Source organism: Carica papaya, chromosome 9 (genome assembly GCF_054855325.1).
Source record: "Carica papaya isolate Zhongbai chromosome 9, ASM5485532v1, whole genome shotgun sequence".
Taxonomy (NCBI): Eukaryota; Viridiplantae; Streptophyta; class Magnoliopsida; order Brassicales; family Caricaceae; genus Carica; species Carica papaya.
Genome location: NC_142317.1, coordinates 32,072,491 through 32,094,691, shown reverse-complemented (window position 1 = coordinate 32,094,691; position 22,201 = coordinate 32,072,491). Strand labels below are relative to the sequence as shown.

Sequence of the window (22,201 nt, the reverse complement as noted above, 5' to 3'; positions counted from 1 at the left end):
AGATGAGCTAGTTATCATCATTAAACTCACCAAACTAATATATCTTAATGATAATTATATTTTTTTATATACTTAAAGAAAATAGAATTTATAAATTAAAATAAAAAAATTTATTTATATAAAATATAGATAGCATGATACATGAAATAATAAGTGGTATTTATAAAAAAAACGAATATAAATATATCATAAAACTGTTATATCTCTCCATATCTTTATTATAAATAATAATATAAAGATAGAATGCCTTTTCGAAACCTCAAAATTAGATTTTATTTTTTATTTCTTTCCCCGGGTCAGGGCATGTGAGAAGTAGATTCATAATACTATACTATATTATACTTAATTATATTGAAATAATTTTTTTAAAAAAACATAATATTCATAAAATATTATTTAATGACAAGTGGAGCTGATGACTGAAATGTGATCTGTGTTTATTCCATAATGTTCTAAAGAAATTGTACAAAGGGCCCAGATCACCAGATCAATAAACCAGAGACGTGGGTCCCGGTGGGTCCAACTGGTCTACGTGGACCATCCAGATTCACGAAGTAACGAAACGGCGAGGAGCGTGAAGGCACGAGGAAGGCACGCGCGGAACACAAGATGGACACGCGCGCGAGTGGCGACATGAGATAACGACCCAGGCCTTTTCAACGGTGACTTCGGCTCAAGTCAAGACAAAATACATAGAGCATGACCAACGCCGTTTCTCGTCGTTACACCAACCCGTATCACGTTAAGCAAACCCAATTATTTAACGTCGACAAAAGGGCGCGAAAATTAAATAACCTGTCAGACAGTGACGTTCGTCCATGCGCCTTTTAGGCGCGTGTCACCAAATACGTTCGTTTTCCTAATCCCGGGTCTGGGTCCGATGGAATCTCTCTGAAATTTACGGGTCGGTTCAACCCAGTTTCGAGCCCGATTGGCAAATCACGCGCTTGAGTTCCTTTATGTTGAACAACAGGAAGGAGATGAAGCATCATCTCACATGGCTTCTGGTTCGGTACAACGTCTCCATCGAAACCTTCGTGGCAAACCCTTTCATCCAAATAAAATAAAATCCAAGAGGAAAAAAATAATGCCCCGCGCTCTTCCAAACCAGAACCAGTAGACCAGAGAGAGAAATACCAGAGGAGAACTTCACAGTCGAGGTAACCTTAAAAACCAACTTCCCTTCCAATGCAACACCTTCCTCTCCCTGTTCGTCTCTGCCTACCGGTTCATGGTGTCTGTTGGCGCTGCTTCTTCAACGGATGGCCGGTGGCAATTTTCCACGAGTTCCACCGGACAAGGACCGGAAACGGCCGCCGGCTGTCCTGATAGTTGATGCGGCGGTCGTTGAGTCACCGGAGACTCTTTTCGGTGCTCGGTTGGTCGATGCTCCAATACTATTCTTAGTTTATTTCCACAAGGCTCTGCGAGCGGAAATCGCGGAGCTCCGACACGAGGCGGTGAAGGCGGCTGAGAGCCGGTCCCATTGCCGCGACTCTGTCGAGGAGCTTTTGCGACGATTTGAGTTCCTGAAACTAGTGTACAAGTATCACTGCGCTGCCGAGGATGAGGTTCGTACTCTCCCCTAGTATCTTATATCTCTGTTTCGTTGCTGACAAATGGAAAGAAAGGAGAAAGTCTGAACGAAGAAGAAGAATATGGAAATAATTTTGAATAATAGAAGCTTTATACAACTCAAATGTGTCCATCTTTGTGTGGTTTTAGTGCAATTACTGGTTCTGTTTATAGATGTATATAAAGAAGAGAAGAGGAGAATTCTTGTGATTTTCACCAAAGTTATTCACGTTCTCTGTATCTTTTTTCTTTAAATATCTTCATTTGATTTGGTTCTATTTTTTTTTTTTTGCAAAGCGAAAAAAAAATGAAAGAGAGATCATTAGAATCTTAGCTATAGCTGTGTAATAAACATTTTTCGGTTGTGGTTAAAGTCAGGAATGAATCTAAGACTTCCTCTTCCTTTCGGTCTTTTTTTTTTTTTTTTTTTCTCTTTTGTTTAATTATAATCTCCTTCTGCGAAAGTCATTCTCTGCAACCGAACAGAACAAGTTTGGTTGTCAACACAATTAACCAAAGGGTTGTAAAGAACTCTAGTTACAAGTATATTAGATATCAAATTTTAGTTCTTAGAAATTCAATTAACACAAACAGATGCCAAAAAGATTACATAACAATATAAATCATCAACAAGTAAACCAGCTTCCCAATGAACTGATTGTGGAGAGCGCAAGAGATTAATAACACGTTGTGAGTCATCGGCTGAAAAAGAGTTAAATAATAAGAGTGGTAAATAAGGAATATAAATAACATTTCATCATATTTTTAGTCATGAAAATGCAAGAGACTGACGTATGTGTATGGCTTGATTCACGCTATGTCCCTAACAACTCTAATAGTTGACTTCTTCTCAGGAAAACTAATTGAAAATAATGAAAAAAAAAGTAACAAGGCTTGGTGAATTTGTATCACAATTCACACAGGTAGTCTAGACTAGTGGGCCTAAGGCAGTTCATATTTAGTAGCACTAATTCAGTTGTTTGTTGCCATTTCTTATTCAAATATCTGCACTTGTTGTTTTTTATGCAAGAGCTTAAGATGTTATTGACAATTGTTTCCCTGCTATTCATATGTTGAATTAAGTACTATCTAGCAATATAGTCATAAGGTATGAAGATTCCTAAGGCTTAAAGCAATACAAGCAAACACAAAGTTTTGTGATATATAATAGTCTATCCTTTTATTCTTCAATCGAGTCCAGAAGCACACATAAACTAGGTTGTAGAAGATGATTTCTCGTCCTCTCAGGTCCTTTGATATTTTTTTACGGCGAAACTAATAACATAAAACACAAGCAGAAATTATTCTCATTCTCAGGTCCTGATATTTCTCCCTTCTTTCGAAAGAACCTTGTCCTCAAGGCTTAGCTGCACAAACTTCCTTTTATGGCTCACTTTGTCACTTTGAAGAGGGTCACCATGAGGAAAAAAAATAGAACCTCCATCCATAGAGGCATGTGCAGTTGTCAACTATAATTGGGGATTTTCCTTTCTTGACACGTTTTTGCAGGTTGACTGGGACTCTTATCATTTTCACCTGCAAGAGATTCTCATTTTCTTCCATAAGGATCACTTTATAATCACTAGGGATCGATGTTGAGCTATCCAAGAGCCCATTAATTATCCGCCAAGTATTGCAACTTTTCTTGCTTGTCTTGGCATATGACCAAGATCAGTAATTCCAGGACTTCTCGAGGTTTCATGTTGAGTACAGTAGATGTAGACCAAGCCTTAAGGGGTGTCAAAGCATATAATTTCTCCAAAAGCTTCAGCTTCCTCTCATAGGCCAGCCCCGAAAAGTTTTAAACCAATTAAATGACATCCTCCATTCACACTTTTACCACCAACAGTAAGGAATTAATTTCTCAATGAAACTCCTAACTTCTTCACTTCTCTGTTCAACAGTCTCCAGCCCTCCCATTTGCACATAATTGACGATTCACTTGAGCTAAAGTCAAACATTATTTGTTTATAAATATAATAATTAGCATGCATTCGGTGTCAATTATTAAGGGAGTGCCGTTTGTCGTTTGCCGTTTCTGTGAAAGAGGTAGAAAGAGTCTGGAGACTTTAGGCCCATAAAGAAAGTCAGAAAGAGAGAGAAGAAGAGAGGCATCAACTGCTGTTTAGATTTCATTATGTATATATATTATAGATATTTATTTTTTACGGCCCGGATCTGTATGTACCAGAACTTTCAATCACAACATACTGGAACCTAGGACTGGACCATACCTAGTTAAATCGACTCCTCTCCAGAGTGGACAAACTTATCCAGTCCAATCTGGACCGAACACACTGGTCTTCTCCAGTTTTACAATTTGGAGAAAACAAACAGGTCTGGTTTGGTTTTCTGGTCCGAGCTTGATTTTGCACACTCCTATCTGTAACTTGTTCCAATTTAATCGTATTTGATTACTGTTTGAACCATTTTCAAACCGATCGACTAATCTAATAGGTCCCTTGAGTTTTTATCTTACCCGTTAAGATCCCCCTGTTAGAAGCACCGTCGTGCTCAAGGGTGAGGATGTGGGATATTTGGTTTTGAAAATCATGGAGATGATGAAAGTTGGCAATTGCTGGCTACACGCTTGACCATTGGATAAGCAAATGCTTAGCAGCCACACCATTGTGTTTCACCATTTGTTGATATGATAGAAGGTTGTTGTGACCATTGGATAAGCAAATGCTTAGCAGCCACACCATTGTGTTTCACCATTTGTTGATATGATAGAAGGTTGTTGTGAGGTTTAAGTAGCGTGTCATTAGTAAGAAGGTGTAAAGGAAGGGGTTATTAGGTTTAAGGTTGGGTTTGAGCTATGATGCATTACAGCATGATGAACATGCTGGGTAGAGGAAAGTCCAATTGATAGGCAGCTTAGACTATTTTAGTCATAATGAGATAGGGTCCATAAAGAGAGAGAGGATAATTTGTGTTTGGTATATGGTTGGGAGAGGTTTGGCAATAGAGCAGGCCTAACATAGATAGTGTTCCCTAGGAGGCAGTGTTTATTAGCTTGTTTCATGCCGTATTGGGCCTTTTGGAGGTGTTGCTTGAGGATAGCAAGTGTAAGTTCCATCTCAGGTAAAAACCGGTCAATTGCTTCAATAGGGGAATAACTTGGAAAATAAGGATCTCGAAGGGTATAGTTTGGGTAGTCACATGGAATATGGTGTTATACTACTATTCAATTAGTGAAGACACGTGAACCACTTTTGGGAATTGACTTGTCATGCAACGAATGTAAGTCTTCAGACAATGGTTGCCAACCTCATTGTGGCTATTTGAGTGAAGCAGCTCAACCCTTTGAAGTAGGAATCAATCTTGCAAATAATTGCCAAGGAAAATAAGAATCACAAGCATTAACAATGCTTGTGGGAAGGTTATGCAGTTCGAAACATTGTCTAAGTAGGCTTGAGCAACTATTAGTTAATATAAATAAATAATCATAAAAATAGAAAATAATATTAAAAATAGAATAAGAAATAGATAATAGAATAGATTTCGAATTTTTATTTAATATTTTTGAATTTATAATATTCTAATACATATTATAATTAAATGACTAATACATATTATAATTAAATGAGAATTCTATTTAGTTTAGAGTTCCCACTGTATTTTTTTGACATGAAATGGATATTAGATTCTAGAGAATGTTTTGTACCTAATCCTTTCATGGGTACAGCCGCTAAAGAGGTTCTCACACACGCCAAGCATGTCTGGTTACAATTCAATTTCCTTTTTTTATTCATGAGAAGAAAACTATCTATTATTAAGAGCAATAAAAGTGAGTGTATTTATCCAGGGTAGAGATAGGTTGGAGAAGACCAGGAGAGAAAATTTTTTATGGTTTGTTTTGCTAACAGACATGACACTGTCAGATATAAATTTCAAGTATCCTTATTGATGCCTTTCCAAAACATTAGTGCCTGTAACTCTTCTTTTGTTGCTTGTACTCTTGAATGACCTCCCAGTGCTTTTGCATGATATAAGTCCAACAATTTGGTTCTAGATCTGGATCATTATCTAGATTGGCCATTTCAGTAGCTGGATGCCAAGAATGCATTTCTTAACGGGAACTTAGAAGAAAAGAAGTACATGACAATGTCACCTGGGTTTGGTACAAGAAGAGATCAGGTCTATAAACTAAAAAAATCTCTAAACGGGCTCAAATAATTGCCAAGATCATAACATGATAGGTTTTTTAAAGTAATAAAAGGACATGGAAACCAACAAGGGCAATCTGATCACACTATTTTCTTTCGTTATTCTAAGAGCGGGAGGAAAATAGTTCTGGTTTATGCATGTGATATAATTCTGACAGGTGACAATATAGAAGAAAGTGAGAGATTAAAGAAAAGTTTGGCCACTGAATTTAAAATGAAGGACCTGGCGCAAATGCGATATTTCTTAACAATGGAGGTTGCCAAGAGGAATAAAAGTTTCTCAGTGAAAATATGTATGTGACATCTTGACTAAAACAAGTATGACGGGATGCAAACTGAGCAATATATTGATGGAGGCAGAGAAGATGGAAAAAGGAGGAAACCAGTTGAAATAGGAAGGCACCTATGAGTAGCTGGCAAGCTTATCTAGTTGTCACATACTCGACTAGATATTACCTTCACAATCAGTTTTGGTCAGTCAACACATGCACTCTCCAACTAGAACTCACTTAGATGCATTCTACAAGGTTCTCAAGTATCTCAAAGACTTTCTAGGACATGGTTTATTCTTTAAGAAGACTGAAACCAGGGGAATATATGTGTTTATATATGCAGATTGGGCAGGTTTAATAAAAGATAGAAGGTCTGCTAACCCGGGTATTGCATGTTTGCCTAGGAAACTTAGTCACATGGAGGAATAAAAAACAAAATGTTTGGTGAGAAGTAGTGTTGAAACAGAATTTAGAGCAGTAGTACAGGGAATTTGTGAAGGATTATGGTTAAAAATTAGAGGAGTTGCAAATAGAAGTAGAGTTATCTCGATAAAGCTCTACTGTGACAACGAAACGGCCATCAGTATCATACTCGACCTTGCACAACATGGTAGGACCAAAAGGATAAACGGCAGACATTCTCACCAAAGATCTTCTTTGGCAGAGTTTTGATATTTTTTTCGCATATTGGATATGATCGATATCTACAGTCCAACTTGAGGAGAAGTGTGGAAGTCTCATATCTTAAGAGGTTATGATTAATATTTAAAGGTAGAAAATCATTGTGGAGATTCTGGATATTGCAGGATTGTGATTGACATTAATTGGTGGAGAATCAGTGATTAGTTTCACCGATTTATTAGGTATATGTTTTCTGATTAATTAAGTCTAGTCAATTGCTTGATTTGTTTGCTTTTATAATAAATCCTTGTACTATAGAATATGTGAAAGCTGTAAAAGCTGTACAATTTGCAATTACACTAAAATAGAAATTTTAATCTGTTTTCCATATACAAACTAGGGAGGTCAAGAAAGTATTGGTTTAGTTCTTATGACTATTCTTAGGATGGTTTGATTTTGGAAGGAAAGAAAAATTGAAGGGTTTGATGGAGTAACCTTTGCTTTCTTAGTAGTGGATGGGCAACTCAAAACTAAATTTTTAATTGAATGACAATTCTTTCCAAATAAAAGCTATGTTGCTTGGTCCCTTCAATTTAGTGCCATACTCATATTGGACACGACACAAGCTTGGTGTGAGTATTGTATTTGTGTCTTGCACTTGCTTTGCATGTCAAACACTTGATGATAAAGAGTCTGAGGATATGATACATGATAACATGAAGACAATTATGAGCACTCTTAGAATAGAAAAAACACATAAAATAGAGATTTGTTTTCTTGAATGTCTAAAATTTGAATCTTCTTTATAGATTATTAATAGGTAATTCTTTTTTGTCATTCTCCATAGATATGAGTTTGCTGCTTTTTTGTTCTAAAGTTGTATTTTGTTATGTAACCGACATTGTTGTAGTTTCCTAAAAGCTTAAATTATTTTCATTATTTTTTATGTCAAATGAATCTAATTACAGGTATCCTATTTGTGGATTTTTATTGACCAAGTCCCTGTATCTTTGACTATAGAAAGTATGAGCAAAACACTTATATTAATACCTATGCTGGAAACCTGTAACCAAGCTCAAGTAACATAGAACAAAAGAAAGCTTACACACAATTAAGTCAATTTTATTTGGTAAACAGCCTATTGTCATGCGAAGGCATCACCCTTTGTGCTTTAGCAGATAAAGTTTTCCTTATTAAGAAAAAGTTAAGTGGTAGTTTAAGTTATCTATTGAACCTTTTTACCTTGTTCTATATATGTATTCAATGCGCATTATTAAATTTCCATTAAAAAAACTTAAATTTGTTGGCAGGTTGTCTTTCTAGCGCTGGACATTCATGTTAAAAATGTGGCTTGTTCATATTCACTTGAGCACGAAAGCATAGATGATCTTTTCAGCTCTATTTTGCATTTGTTGAATGTTTTAGTGGGGAAAGATGAAAACATTTCCAAGCCATTTCAAGAACTTATTTTTTCTATTGGTACAATCCAGTCTTCCATTTGCCAGCATATGCAAAAGGAAGAACAACAGGTAAACTTTTCCTTCTGTCAACTATGTTGAATAGCAGTTGCCTTTTACTCCTTTTGCAACTCTGTTGTTGCTCAGTTGGATTAGTTTTTCACATTGAACTCTGTTAAAAAATCACTCTAGGAATGCACACAGATAAAGTAAAAACAATAAAGAAAGAAAGAACAGAAAGAATTTTAACATGGTTGAGTGATGTGGAGCCACCTGCAAAATTTTTCACTAAATAAAGAACTACTTTTTACAACTCGAGTTTTTTCTATTTCGAGGGAAGTAGAAAATCCAATTCTACAAGTACATCCCCTATAATAAAAAGTTGCCATAGGTCCATAAATACAGTATCAGACTGTGGCTGCGAAGTGCCCCATACCCCATGAACCTCCACATTTAATTAACTCTCAGTTATTAAGTTTCTGCAATCAGTGTTGGTCATTTACAAGCTGGTTGTAATTATACATGCTTCACTGAGCTTGCATAAATATTTCGCTAATGGCATGACAAATTTATTTTGCATGACAAATTTATTTGCATATGAATCTCTTCTCTCATTTATCTTTAAAGTAGTATGTGGATTTTTTTTTCTTTCTGGTAGAAAAAGAAATATAATATGTAGAGGAAGAAGATACACAACTTAAAAGGAGCATAAGTTATTCTCCAACTAATAAAAAAAGAAACACATTAAAAATCAATATGAAAACTAAGAAACAAAACACAATCAATCCAAAACAGTAACCAGTTCCTTTTAATAGTAGAAGAGGGATATCCCAAAAGAAACCCTATGCTTTAGCCCTACGGGAAGCCAAGCACACTATCTTACTGCAAAAAATTGATAACAAAATAAAAGATTGCTTGCAAAATCTGCAAAAATAGACACAGACCCTCTGAAAGTGAATAGTATCATTTACTTCAACCATAGGCATGCAGAGAAGAAGGGAAACAAAAAATTCCAAATTAGGTGGACAGACTCAGTAAATTCTGAGCGAATTGGCCACCCTTGGTAAATTCTTAGTCAAGAGGTTATCTCATTGTTTTCGAATTCAGTATTTCCAACCGTATATTTGATAAATTCTTATCCTTCTTTTCTTTAAATGGATTAATATGTTTTGTTATGCTAAAAGCCAAGTATTTGGATCTTATGCTTTTCATGCAGGTTTTCCCTTTGTTGCTGCAGCAGTTCTCTTCCAAAGAACAGGCTTCACTTGTGTGGCAATTTATTTGTAGTGTTCCTGTGATCTTGCTGGAAGATTTTTTCCCATGGATGATCTCTTTTCTTTCTCCAGATGAGCATGTGAGTGTTGTGCATTGTATCGAACAAGTCGTGCCCAAGGAAAAATATCTGCAGGAGGTATATACTATGCTAAATTCTTGCCCAAATTTGAATAATTTCAGAGTTCTGATGGGTAGAATTATATACAAATTTGAATAATTTGAATTATATTTTTGAAGGTGGTTGTCTCCTGGCTTGGCAAAAATAGTCAATCCTTATTCAGGCCTTTCACTAAAATTGACAAAGGAGTCCAATGTCCTGATAAGTCAGCAAATATGAAAAATAAATCCCAGTTGTATCCTTTGAAGAGGCATTCTGAACAATATTGGCATTTAAAGGAGGATTACTTCCTACATACAGATGTCAGAGAATATCCACTTGGTGGTCTTCATCTTTGGCATGGTGCAATTTTGAAAGATCTGAGAAAAATTCTGGAAGAGATATCCCAAATGAAATGCTCGAGCAATTTTTCAGATTTGGACCTGGTCGTTGTCCGGCTGAAATTCCTTTTTGATGTTCTTATCTTCTACAGGTAGGTAGTTATTACGCTTCCTGAAGTGCTTTGTTCTACTAGACAATTCCATCTTTTATTAATGTGTCAAATATTCTCTCGATGTTTTTATAGGGGTGCTTGGGAAACAACTGTGCTTAAATTTTTCTGTTATTATTTCTGTTTCTTTTTTTTATTCACAGCCATGCATTAGAGAAGTTCTTTTACCCTATGTTAATCGAAATCAATGGTCACCAGTTTTCCTTCCCTAGACGATTCCCCATAGAAAATCATATTCGGAATTTACAACAGTTGCTTCATCATGATGTTCAAAATGGTCTACCAACAAGCAAGCTTGTGGAGAAGCTTTGCTGGGAACTACAGGCATTTGAGGTGGATATTAGCATATGCTTTGCTGTACAAGAAACAGAGGTAGGCTCCTTTTTATTTCGTTATCATTTGAAATATTTAACGGTTGCAGTTAAAAGGAGACTTTCATTGAACTACTCTTTGCATAGATGATTAGTTAGACTAAAAAGTTTTAGATGTCTTCCAAATTCTCTTTGAATATGTTACTTCTAAATGCTTGCGACATTTCCTTGACATTTTGTCCAGTTTTTATCAGGTATTCCCCATCATTAGCAAGCACTACAGCCATGAAATGCAGCAGCAGCTTCTTTATACGAGTCTTCATGTGCTGCCACTTGGGTTACTAAAGTGCGTGATTACTTGGTTTTCATCTCATTTATCCGAGGATGAATCCCAGTCCATTCTTTGTACAAGTGATGGAAATTGTTCAATCAATAAATATTTTGCATCCCTTCTATTGGAGTGGTTTCGCATTGGTTATTTAGGTAAAAATTCGATTGAGAACTTTGGGAAGAACCTGCAGAAGATATTCAAGAGCAGATCCTCGTTCTTTTCTGAGCAAATCAAGGAGGCTGCCGGATCTTTATGCTTAAATTCCGTTATGCAACTTTGTGGAGGATCTAACCCTAGGCTGTTGGAACATGCCACTACTGAGAAGGCCAAAAAATGTTTCTCTTATACTTCATGTGCAGGCTCTGCTACTAACAACTGTGAGACACACTACTATAGTGGGGTAAATCTGCATATATTTTTCCCAGAAACAATTAGGTTATCACAGTCATTTCCTTCTTTTTGTTGTGAAAAGAGTCCTACTGATCCTCTTCTTACGAGACCAGTACCAGTAGATCTCATTTTCTTCTTCCACAAGGCTCTAAAAAAAGATTTGGACTACCTAGTCTCTGGTTCAGTTCGGTTAGCTGAAGATATTGGCTTCCTCAGGGAATTCTGTCAGCGATTCCATCTTGTTCAATTCCTATACCAGATCCATAGTGATGCAGAGGATGAGATAGCTTTTCCTGCTTTAGAGGCAAAGGGAAAACTCCAAAACATGACACAGGTTTACGCCATTGACCACAAACTGAAAATTGAACACTTAAGTAAAATATCCCTCATTTTAGATGAGATGTCTGATTCGAACAAATCGGTTCCTAGTGTTGCTTTGGACATGGCAGAGCAGGGAAATATGAGAAACCATCAACTATGCATGAATCTCCAGGACCTGTGCAAATCACTCCATAAATTATTGTCTGACCATATCTATCATGAAGAACTTGAGCTTTGGTCCTTGCTCAAAGAATGCTTCTCCATTGAGGAGCAAGAAAAGATCGTTGGGTGTATGCTCGGAAGGATGGGAGCAGAAATATTAAGAGATATGATTCCATGGTTATTGGCATCTTTAACACCAGAAGAACAGCATTCTGTCATGTCCTTATGGTGTCAGACAACAAGGAGAACTATGTTTGATGAATGGTTATCAGAATGGTGGGAGGGAAATACTATAAAAAAGTTGGTGGATGCCTCCGATATCCCCCGTTCTTGTTGTGAGGACCCCTTGGAGATCATCTCAACATATCTTTCTAACAAAGATGATGAACCAAGAGGCAATTTTTGTGACAAGGACATCAATTTTCCACAGACCTCTGCCAGTATTGAACCTTCAGAAAAGTCTGGTGTTGATGATAAGTTGGAAGGTTATAGTGGAGAACAGAAGTATAACAAGTGTTCAGAATATACAAGCCTATCTACCGAGAATGACAAGAAGAAATCCAAGTGTTCAGAATATACAAGCCTATCTACCGAGAATGACAAGAAGAAATCCTGTGAAGTAGCTGATATCACACAGATCAGCAGCGAAAATCAGAATTTTAAAGTAATTCAAAAGTCCAGTCAATATGAGGGTCTTCTAACAATAAGTCAAGAGGATCTGGAAGCTGCAATAAGAAGAGTATCCCGTGACTCATCCTTGGATCCTCAGAAGAAGTCTTGTATAATGCAGAACCTACTAATGAGGTTGGTATTTCTCCTCTATCATTCCTATGAATTTTATGGCCATCTTTCTACAGTTTTATCAAAGAATTCGAGATGGTCCACTGTTACCCCAAGAAACAAACCCCTTCTGTACACGTAAAATCTTGCAGCACCTCACATTTGCATAACAGCCATTTGGTACATTTTAGGCTCATAGACAAAAAACACCACAAACCCTTAGTAACCTTTCTTTCTTCTCTTGAGCAAGATGATGGCATCTCCGCGAAACTCAATGAGCATTTTAACAGCACTATTTTGTTGGCAAACATGTTTCCACCAAGAAAATTTATACTTACTTTCTTTCTGTGATTCTTGACACTAGCATCCACACTGTTTCAGCCGTTGGATTATTAGGGAACGGAGTGAAGAAAATGTCTCAAGCAATGGGGAAGACATTTTAGGTCGGCATGCATCTTATCGGGACTCTGTCAAATTAACATTTGGTTGCAAACATTACAAGAGGAATTGTAAGCTTTTCACTCCCTGTTGCAACCAACTTTTTACATGCATTCGTTGCCATGATGAAGCAGCTGATCACTTGGTGGATAGGTACCTCTGAAGCTTCAGCTTCTGCACTTTTTAGCTTTCACTTTCCATTGTGCTCTTCACAGGTTTTGTCATTATGCAGGAAATCAATTACCAAGATGATGTGTATGAATTGTCTAACAATCCAGCCAATTGGCCCTACATGCTCTAACTTTTCCTGTGATAGCTTCTCCATGGGAAAATACTACTGTAATATCTGCAAATTATTTGATGATGGAAGGTACACTAGCCCCAATCATCTCTCTTTCCTTAGACCTTTTCGTGACAGCCTTGACGTAGCCTAATTCACATATGTATTATCTTACAGCAATTCTCATATGACTGCTCTTTATGTTTTTCCCAAGCAAGTGCTTGACTATTCATTGCATTCACATATTGACAATGTCCAATGTAGATTCATTGCATATGGTTTCTACAATACACATTCATTATGCTTTCAGTGTTGCTATATGCTGAACTTACTTGTTGGAATCCAGTCAAAGAAATAATGCCAAAATTAGCCTTAAGGTCAAAGTTGTTTCCATACCGAAATTTGTGTCAACTGAAATTTTAATGCTTAGATCGGTATGGAAGAAAACATGACCTATTGACTTTGTTTTGGCAATTTAACTTTTTAGCTTATTTTTTGAGGTCAACTAGACAATTGACGTTTTCTTTTCAATCAAGATTTTAGTCATTAAATGTCTTTCACCACCTCAGGTTAAGAGGGGATTCTGTAACTTTTAAGGAGCATTGTGATTATTATGTTTCACTTTCATGAAGCAGCTAAGGATCTTTAAGTGCACCAGCTGTGCCATAGGATGTATATTAGATTTAAACATCTCATATTCATAGAACACTGCACGTCATCATTTTATGTTTTGATATGATATAAGCGAAACCCTTGTTCATCATGATCATTAATTTGTTCAATTATGCGGTACTTCCATTATACAGTGTATGAAAAAAAACTAGGTGAACACTACGACAAACTTCATACTGAAGACTCTACAGAGGCACACATTAGGAAAGCCTAAAATTGGGAAATCATATGCCCTTATTATAGTCCTTAAATCATTCATATGATTTCTGTATATTAGTTTCTTCTTTTACTATTATGGCTACATTAGCTAGTCTTATTACCTCTTCTTTCACTGCAGTACAAGATTTTTTAACTATATCAGGCATTTTTTGAAACCAATTCTTACTTTGTGAAGTCGTGGACAAGTAAATGTTCAACAGGGAAATTTATCATTGCCCATATTGTAACCTCTGCCGAGTTGGGAAAGGATTGGGCATTGATTACTTTCATTGCATGAAATGCAATGCATGCATGTCCCGATCTCTTTATGTGCACATATGCGTAGAGAAATCTTTGGAGGATAATTGCCCAATCTGCCATGAATACATCTTCACATCCAGCTCTCCAGTAAAGGCACTTCCATGTGGTCATTTGATGCACTCAACTTGTTTTAAGGTACTAGATTCGGACAAATAGTGCCTCTTTACTCACAAAAAAACTCTAATTTATGTTCAGATAACTTACTGATCCTTTTGGTTTTGGTCCTGTTTCTAGATCTACACCTGTACTCACTATACATGCCCTATTTGTAGCAAGTCGCTTGGCGACATGCAGGTTAGTTACATTATATTTCAACTGTCTTTAGGAGACAGTTAATTTTCACTTTTTGGTCAAAAAATTATTAAGCCATATTACTCTATATGGGAAAACATTGTTACAATTTAATTTTTAAAATAAAATTGCATCCAAACCAGTGAACTATATTGGCAGCAATGCCTAAAGTTTCTCAGGAGAGTACTGCAATGGTTATCTGCCTCAGTTACTTTCTCTGGATTAGGACCAGATTGTTTGATGTTTACAACACAGGAAGATTGTTTATGTTACAGTCCTTCTGATTGTGTTCCTGGGTAGAGAAGTATGTTTAATAACCTGTCTGCAATATACCTTCTACTCGAAATTTACCTGGACCATGAACTAGAAAGAGAGTATAAGATCATGTTCTCTGATCTATTATATATATGAAATATTGCCTATATATATTAATATACTGAACGGCCCTTGTGTATTTTGGGTATCAGCATAGATTATAGAAATATACCCTTTTTAGCTGCCAAGCATGAAATGGAATCGTAGGTGATTCTTATGTCTCAGATTCATCATGTGGATTTTGAATTTGAGTTATTCTGGTATTTCTCTAATGGGATGGGTACTACCAACACTATTAAGTCTATAAATTTAAATTTTCTTTCAGGTATACTTTAGGATGTTGGACGCATTGTTGGCTGATGAGAAAATTCCAGATGAATATGCTGGCCAAACTCAGGTTTAACATAAATTTTCCATGTTTTAATACGCTTTTCATGGTTTTGACTGATGTGTCACTTCTGAAAACAATTGCAGGTTATACTATGTAACGATTGCGAGAAGAAAGGAGAAGCTCCATTTCATTGGCTTTATCACAAATGCTCATACTGTGGCTCCTACAACACCAGAATTCTTTAAACCTATTCCTCCCGTCCCTTTGTATGATTCCTTCTCTTTGATTCTGAATCCTTACATTGAATAAAATACACGATCTCATGACACTTGAAGTGAATGAGAAAAATGTCTCTACCCCCTGGGTTTTCATTGAGAACACATTTCTGCTAAAGCTGTAAATAATTTAGTTGTAATACATGAGCATATGTACTACTACACTTCATTCTCCTCGCATCAATAAGTATCTGCTTGGATATCTGCCATGCGTTTGTCACTACAGCCACCTAAATTAGTTACCAAGGAATTTGTATTAGCTTGTCATGATTCTCAATATCCTTATGTACCTCTGAGGTTAAAATTTGTGGTTATTTTTGTGAAATTCATTTAGAAATTTATGCATAATTCGATTAGTAGAGGACGAAAATAGACATCCAATAGAATTTCAGGTGGAACTGAAATAGATATATATATTTTTTATTCATGACATTTTATTCATTTCCTATTTTGATATGAGCTTTGAAAGTTTATAATGTAGGACTAAACTTTCTATAAATTTCTTGATTTCATTCATTTAGTTAACTGTTAAAATTCCACATTATCATATTTTATATAAGGGGACATATATGTAGTTTAGTTGGTCCTAACAGAGCAAACTGGTAGAATAACTAAATTAATATGGTTATGCTAGATTAAGCCTTCAATTGCGTCATTTGAAAGGTTAAGAACCAAAATAGGAAATTGATAAAGTTTACGCCAATTCTTGAATGTATTATTTTAGTTGAATTTAAAATTTTCATAAAAATTAAATTTTTTTTTTTAAATTTCAGATATTTTTCTTCTAAGTGAAATTCTAAACTACAAGTTTACCTTTATATCACTCGATATTACTAGATAAATCTTTTTTGCTCGTAGACTCATTTGCATCCAATGATTAACTTAACATCCCATTGCTTGTTTTTTTGCCATACATTTCATCTCTTCCTTGATGCTAGTACTCTGTAATGTAGAATTTTCACCACTTATATAGAAATGTGTTTAGATGTCACAGTCAAATATACAAAATGATGACTAGAAATTACTAATCATCGTTTATCCAACATAATGTGCTTAGATCATCCTTTATTCCAATATCTTTTACACCAGTATCTTGAGTAGTGAATAATGGAATGGGTTAAAGGATAAGTTAGTTGCTCATGAGGTGGTTCTTATTGAATTAAATGCTACACAATGAATTTCGAATTTCTTAAAATTCCACAACCATTCCATTATTCTCAAGAATATTATCTAACAAAAATTAAATAACGTTGCAATGGAATTATTATCACACTATGATGTGTTATATAGTAACTAGGTAGAGCTGGGGATAAATAGAACTTCGACATATAATATTTATTGTGTTTTTAGTGTTCTGTCTATACAATAAACTTGATTATGTTATTGGAGTCAGACTACATTACCAAAAAGATAACCATTTTGTGTTATGGTCACTTTTTAACGTTTGGGTTGTAAGAACTGTACAAATCCCAAATGTATACATATACCGAACTTGGTATTCATCTGTTCCATATTTTAGATTAAATCCTGTTAAAGATATATACATACAAGTTTTTTTAAACCTTCACTCCACAAAGATACAAATGGAAACTTCAGCTGCTAATCATGTACATAAAGCATCCAATGCCTTCTTCTCACCATCCCATTTTATTGAGGTGTAAGAAAGTTAGCAAATGGCCCTCGTACTCTGCCACTTAATTTTTTGTACCAAATGTTACCGGCATATATCGAACTTTATAATCTTTGTTTCCTTTTTCCTGACTTCAAATTCATCAAATAAAAGATAGAAAGATATATAGGTATTAACATACATAATTCGCTAACAAAAATATAAATTCTTCCTCGACCTAATACCCAAAACAGGAAGAAAGTGTCAAGGTGCATCTTTGTAACGTGCGAAAATAAGCCTCAAGAATCATGAGAAACCGTGAATTCACCCCCCCAACTCAAGAGTTCTTTTTATTTGGGTCAACCTGGGATTGTTCCAAAAAACCCAATCTGAAACTAATCGTGAGAAATCCCGAATTCGCTCCAAGGCAATATCTTCGTTTTTGTTTGTGTCAACCAAAGATTTCCAAAAAAAAAAAAAACTCAAACACAAAACTAAGTCCAGAATCATGAAAAACTCTGTATTCACTCCAAAACGGGGGGTTTTCTTTTATTTGAGTCTGCTCGGAATTTCTTCCCCAAAAACCCAACATAAACTGCAGAGGATACAGATTCGAGCTCCAGGCCGAGACGAAGTTGCTGCGGCCTGTGGCTGGAGCTGCTGCTGCTGCAGGAGGCTAGAGCTACAGCTAGAAATGGTCGACGATTGGCGGAAGAGGAAGAAAGAATGGTGAGTCCGGGAGTAACAATTTGGTGGGCCTATAGTAATCACTGTTTATATTTTTATAATTATAAATTTTAAAAATATATCATATGTATAACTTTCCTTAAAAAAAAATTAACTTCACTGGAATTTTTTTAATCTAACTATTAGTAAGTGCTAATATACTTAAAATCTTTCTCCAGTATACATTTATATCAAGGTGTATGTATATTCAGCCAGGTATATGAATTTTAAAGTGCGTATAAATATATTTATATATGATTTACCATATGTATGTATCTTTTTTTCCTTTCCTATATAAATATTTTTATATTTTAAACACAATATAATAAGAAAAAATTAAATTGCTATCTATACTTTTTCCTTCTTATATAATCCTAATTGATGTATGTATATATACATACATCAATTAGGATTTTGGTCACTTGGAAGGTTCACCCATGTCCATGTTGACTTTTAATAAGGATAGTTTGACATCAATCTGAAACACTTATTGGATATGTTATACATATATGGGTATATATATATGTTATACTGTATCTAAATGTGTATGATAACTGCAGTTAATGGCTTATTGGTTCTATCTTTAATTAAATTGTGAATAAGAGAGGTAAGTGAGGGATTTATTAACATTCCACTTCACTTTGCACTAAAGAGAATTCATGCATGCTGTGTATACATTCAGCTCACCATAATTTGATTTCAGCAATGGTAGATGACTTACAATTTCAATATTGGACAATATCTTTCTCCCTCTTTTGCTGCTGCTGCTGCCGCTGCACCATCAGATTCTTACTCATAATCAAAACTCAAAAGTAACAGATCTAAGGGAAACCTTTCAGAGTTAATTTCCATGGAAACTGAGAAAACCTGCAAGAATTTAGAAATCACTCTTGATAAAAACCCTTTACATATCCTTGTTTCTTTTTTCTTTTACCAGATGGTCAAGGAGAGCTTACAGGCCAAGTTAATATGAGTAGTCAGGAACATGTCTACTAATACTCTTTTCTTTCTCATTTTCCTTTCTCTCACTTTTTCTCGGAAGCCAAACACATTTTACTTTAGGCCAGTGAACTAATTAACCCCAAATTTGAAGTATAAATCAGACATGAAGATAAAACTAAGAGCCTCTTACACAGTTACTTAAACACTTAATTCTTCCAGTAGTCCCATGGGGTTTCCAGCATTAAATTTCAATACTTCAAGTACTGCATGACTATAATAAATGGAAAATTAAGATTCTTGGTAGAAAGGAAAATCTTTAGAAGCTTCAGAGGCATCCGTCCAGCAAGACTGCAAATTAATCTTGAGGACGAGACATCCAGTGAACTCATATTTATCAGAAAGAAAGAAGGTATTATTTGATTAATTTGCAAGAACTGAATTACTGACCGTAGAAGAAACTGTAAAAGTACCTAACTTCACCAAGGTCAAAACTGTGAAATCTATCCTGTAAAAAGTGAAAGAAATTTATGAAAAGTAAAAAAAAAAAAAACATAATAAATAAAGAATTTGAATCAAACTGTTTTTGTTTTTTGTTCTTTTTTTTTTTCTCTTTTTGGGTTCTGGCTATTTCTGATCTGATCAGTTCACACTTGTAAGACTGAAACATGCAGCTGCACTCTTCAAATCATTCTCTGCAAGGTGCTCCACAGATTGTGTTGTGTCTTTCAATGATTCTTCAGAGCTGCACAGCATATTAAACTTTTGCCTTTAAATTTCAGATTTTACGCAAAAACAAAAACTTAAAACTTGTCCCTTCTTCCTTCAGTACTGTTTTACATGATTAAAGACTTCATATGGGTTCTTCTCATGCGTACGCAATTATACATATATAAAGATGTAATATCAGCATTCTTACACACACACACACATATATATGTGTATTACATGTAATATACCTTGACTCGTAAGCCTTTTTCGAATCCATGTAAGACTGCCGGTCATCGATGGTATCGAAAAATGGATGAATTTCGTCATAATCTTGAATAACATCTGGCTGAGCAGCAAGTGGCTGCGAGAAATGTCCAAGCATTTGGGATTGAATAGCCATAGAATTATGATTATTGTTATTAAGACTCGAAAATTGATGTTGAGCCCACAAGGGATTCGATAGATTATCCTTAGAATCCACGTAAACCGAGTTATAACCAACATTACTACTGTTATTTGAATAAGAATGCTGGTGAGAAACCGCCATGGAAGCCGCACTATAACCATGGTTGGAGGTATGATTAAACAGAGAAAGTCCATTAGTAGGAGGCGCCATTCCCAAATCTAACTGCGAAGGAACAACATCATGATGATGATTATGATGATGATGCTCGGGTAAAGAATTAGAAATCTGATGATGCTGTTGTTGTTGTTGTTGTCTGTAAATCTCAAGTTGAGCATGAACAGCACGGAGTTCCTCCTCAGCCAACCAAATATGATACTGTAACTGTTGGGTAACTCCTAGACATCCATGAACAGGAGATTTGTCACGTATATCAGACTGGTAAATAATGGATCGCATAGCTTCGGCTTTCTGGTTGGAATCAAGAGTTTTGAGTATTTTCAAAATGTTACTTACGCCGAACAGTTTGTGTGCATTCTGAAACATTTTGGGTTGATCAGGAGGGAAATAAGGAGCGAGAGGACACTCAGAAGAACACCTTCTTCGTTGATACTTACACGCAGCGCATGCCTGGCTGGTGCCGCCCTTTAGGGTCATGTTGTTTGTAGAAGCATGGAAAGGGGGGAGGAAGAAGGGAGAAGAAAGTGATAATGGTGATCTGAACTGGTCTGATAATATTAGCCGGATTTTGCTGGGTGTGAAAGAGACGACTCAGTAAAACTTCAGATTGAAGAGAGAACCGATTCTGCTGGCTGTGACCGTTAGGGACAAATGTATATACTCTCCTCATTTTGTGGGCCCACCCTCCTTACGTGGCACCTTCATTTTTATTTCATCATTTTAAAATAATTATTTAAATTCAAATTACACATAAAATTTTAGTTTTCCAAATTTAATCCAAACAAATATTTTAGCCTTAAATTATTGGATAATTTACATTTTTCACAAATATGAATATTGAAATGTTTTTTTTTTAAAAAGAAAAAATCAAATTCACACGTGCTATATTATTCACCAATGAGAAGATGACACGTAGATTGAGTATAATTATCCACACAAAAAAAAAAAAAAAAAAATTGAAAACCCTAAAAAAAATCGTCATCCCCATTCCTTCTTCCTCCTTTTAGAATTTGTCCTTCCTGATTCGTGGCAACCATGTCGCACTGAAACCTCTCTTCACGTGGCTTCCATGTCAGATAGAGAGCGAATTTGTGAATTGAAAGCTAGAAGCTAGCAGAAGAATCAACACCCAAAAGTCAACACCACTTCACTTCGTTGCTACTCGAGGCGATCTTGAGGTGGTGATGGTGTTGCTGCTGGCAGCTGGTCCTGAAACTTTCATGGTGCGCGACTGGGATGGGAGGATGCTGTATTAATCGTAAACAGACAAAGTTACCCTGCTAATGAGACTCTTGGCTTCTGCAGGAACATGATGGGAAACTTAGGTCAACTTTCATGATTCTGTACACCATACATTAATGATTATAAGCTGTGGTCCACTTCATTAGTTAGTGTAACTTACAGACTCTTACCTTATGAATGTATCGCTTTGGCTCTCGGTCTCAGATGGAGGAGAACCGTAGAGAAACTATTAATAAAGTATACCCAGAATCCAGTTATCAACTGGGTAATCATGAGCTTTGTTTTCAACCATTTCTGGTGCTAAATAATCCGAAGTACCAAATATTGTATGCCTCTTGCTTCTTGACTATACAGACCATCCAAGATTATATATGATTGTGATTAAAGACAGATCCATGAATCAGTTGTTTTTATCTTGAGGAAGTAAGTAATAAATCCATGTTATTTGCAAAAATCCCATGTTGGATTAAAAGAAACTTAAAATATGCAGTAAGTTACCATCAACTAAGCTCTCAAGAACAACTTCAAAGATAGTTTGACCATTTCTGCCCAATTCCAAGTTTGTAAAAGAAAAAAGCTTGAAGAACAGGGTCTCACATTATACCTCATGATCAAGCAACAAATTTTCTGGCTTTATATCTTTGTGAATTACGTGCTTTTCATGGCAATATGCCAATGCCCAGTGTAAGAATACCAATGTACTGATATTCACAAGTAACAAATGGATGAACCTCCATAAAAGATAGATACGAATGAAAATCTAGCATTCATAAAAAAAAAAATCTCATAAATTTCAGAAGATAAACAGGGATTTAGGCTGGCATTAACAAAGTTTTGAGATCCTATTGTATTTTAAGTACATAGCTCCAGACTAAAACATGAAAACAATTTTCTTCAGAGATGCAAATAATTGAAAACGAGAAAATAGCTGCTTTTCTTTTCTTTCCAACAGTAACGCAAAACTAAAAAATCAGCGCACATTATCAGAGAGGCTCGGA

The 22,201-nt window shown here is 35.6% G+C and overlaps 2 protein-coding genes across 6 annotated transcripts; one reads left to right on the top strand and one right to left on the bottom strand.

Moving 5' to 3' along the window:
• The first annotated feature begins 997 nt into the window (after nt 1-997).
• LOC110819672 (zinc finger protein BRUTUS-like At1g74770) lies at nt 998-15,597 on the top strand. 5 transcript variants are annotated; one of them, XM_022048948.2, is made up of 12 exons: nt 1,000-1,571; nt 7,948-8,166; nt 9,311-9,505; nt 9,607-9,959; nt 10,121-10,349; nt 10,543-12,296; nt 12,654-12,863; nt 12,943-13,080; nt 14,082-14,316; nt 14,416-14,475; nt 15,113-15,184; nt 15,262-15,597. In XM_022048948.2, exons 1-12 carry the CDS (start codon nt 1,263-1,265, stop codon nt 15,361-15,363), a joined length of 3,876 nt encoding a protein of 1,291 aa, XP_021904640.2. In that variant the 5' UTR covers nt 1,000-1,262; the 3' UTR covers nt 15,364-15,597. The 5 variants fall into 5 exon arrangements, with proteins under 5 accessions (XP_088067417.1, XP_088067414.1, XP_088067416.1 ...); XM_088211288.1 differs by lacking the exons at nt 14,416-14,475; nt 15,113-15,184; nt 15,262-15,597 and having other exon boundaries at nt 999-1,571; nt 14,068-14,296; XM_088211290.1 differs by lacking the exons at nt 14,416-14,475; nt 15,113-15,184; nt 15,262-15,597 and having other exon boundaries at nt 999-1,571; nt 14,057-14,251.
• A 3,463-nt stretch (nt 15,598-19,060) lies between these two features.
• LBD27 (LOB domain-containing protein 27) lies at nt 19,061-20,568 on the bottom strand. Its single transcript, XM_022049036.2, has 2 exons — nt 19,627-20,568; nt 19,061-19,412 (listed from the first exon to the last, which is right to left on the bottom strand). Exons 1-2 carry the CDS (start codon nt 20,436-20,438, stop codon nt 19,310-19,312), a joined length of 915 nt encoding a protein of 304 aa, XP_021904728.1. The 5' UTR covers nt 20,439-20,568; the 3' UTR covers nt 19,061-19,309.
• Between the last annotated feature and the right edge of the window lie 1,633 nt (nt 20,569-22,201).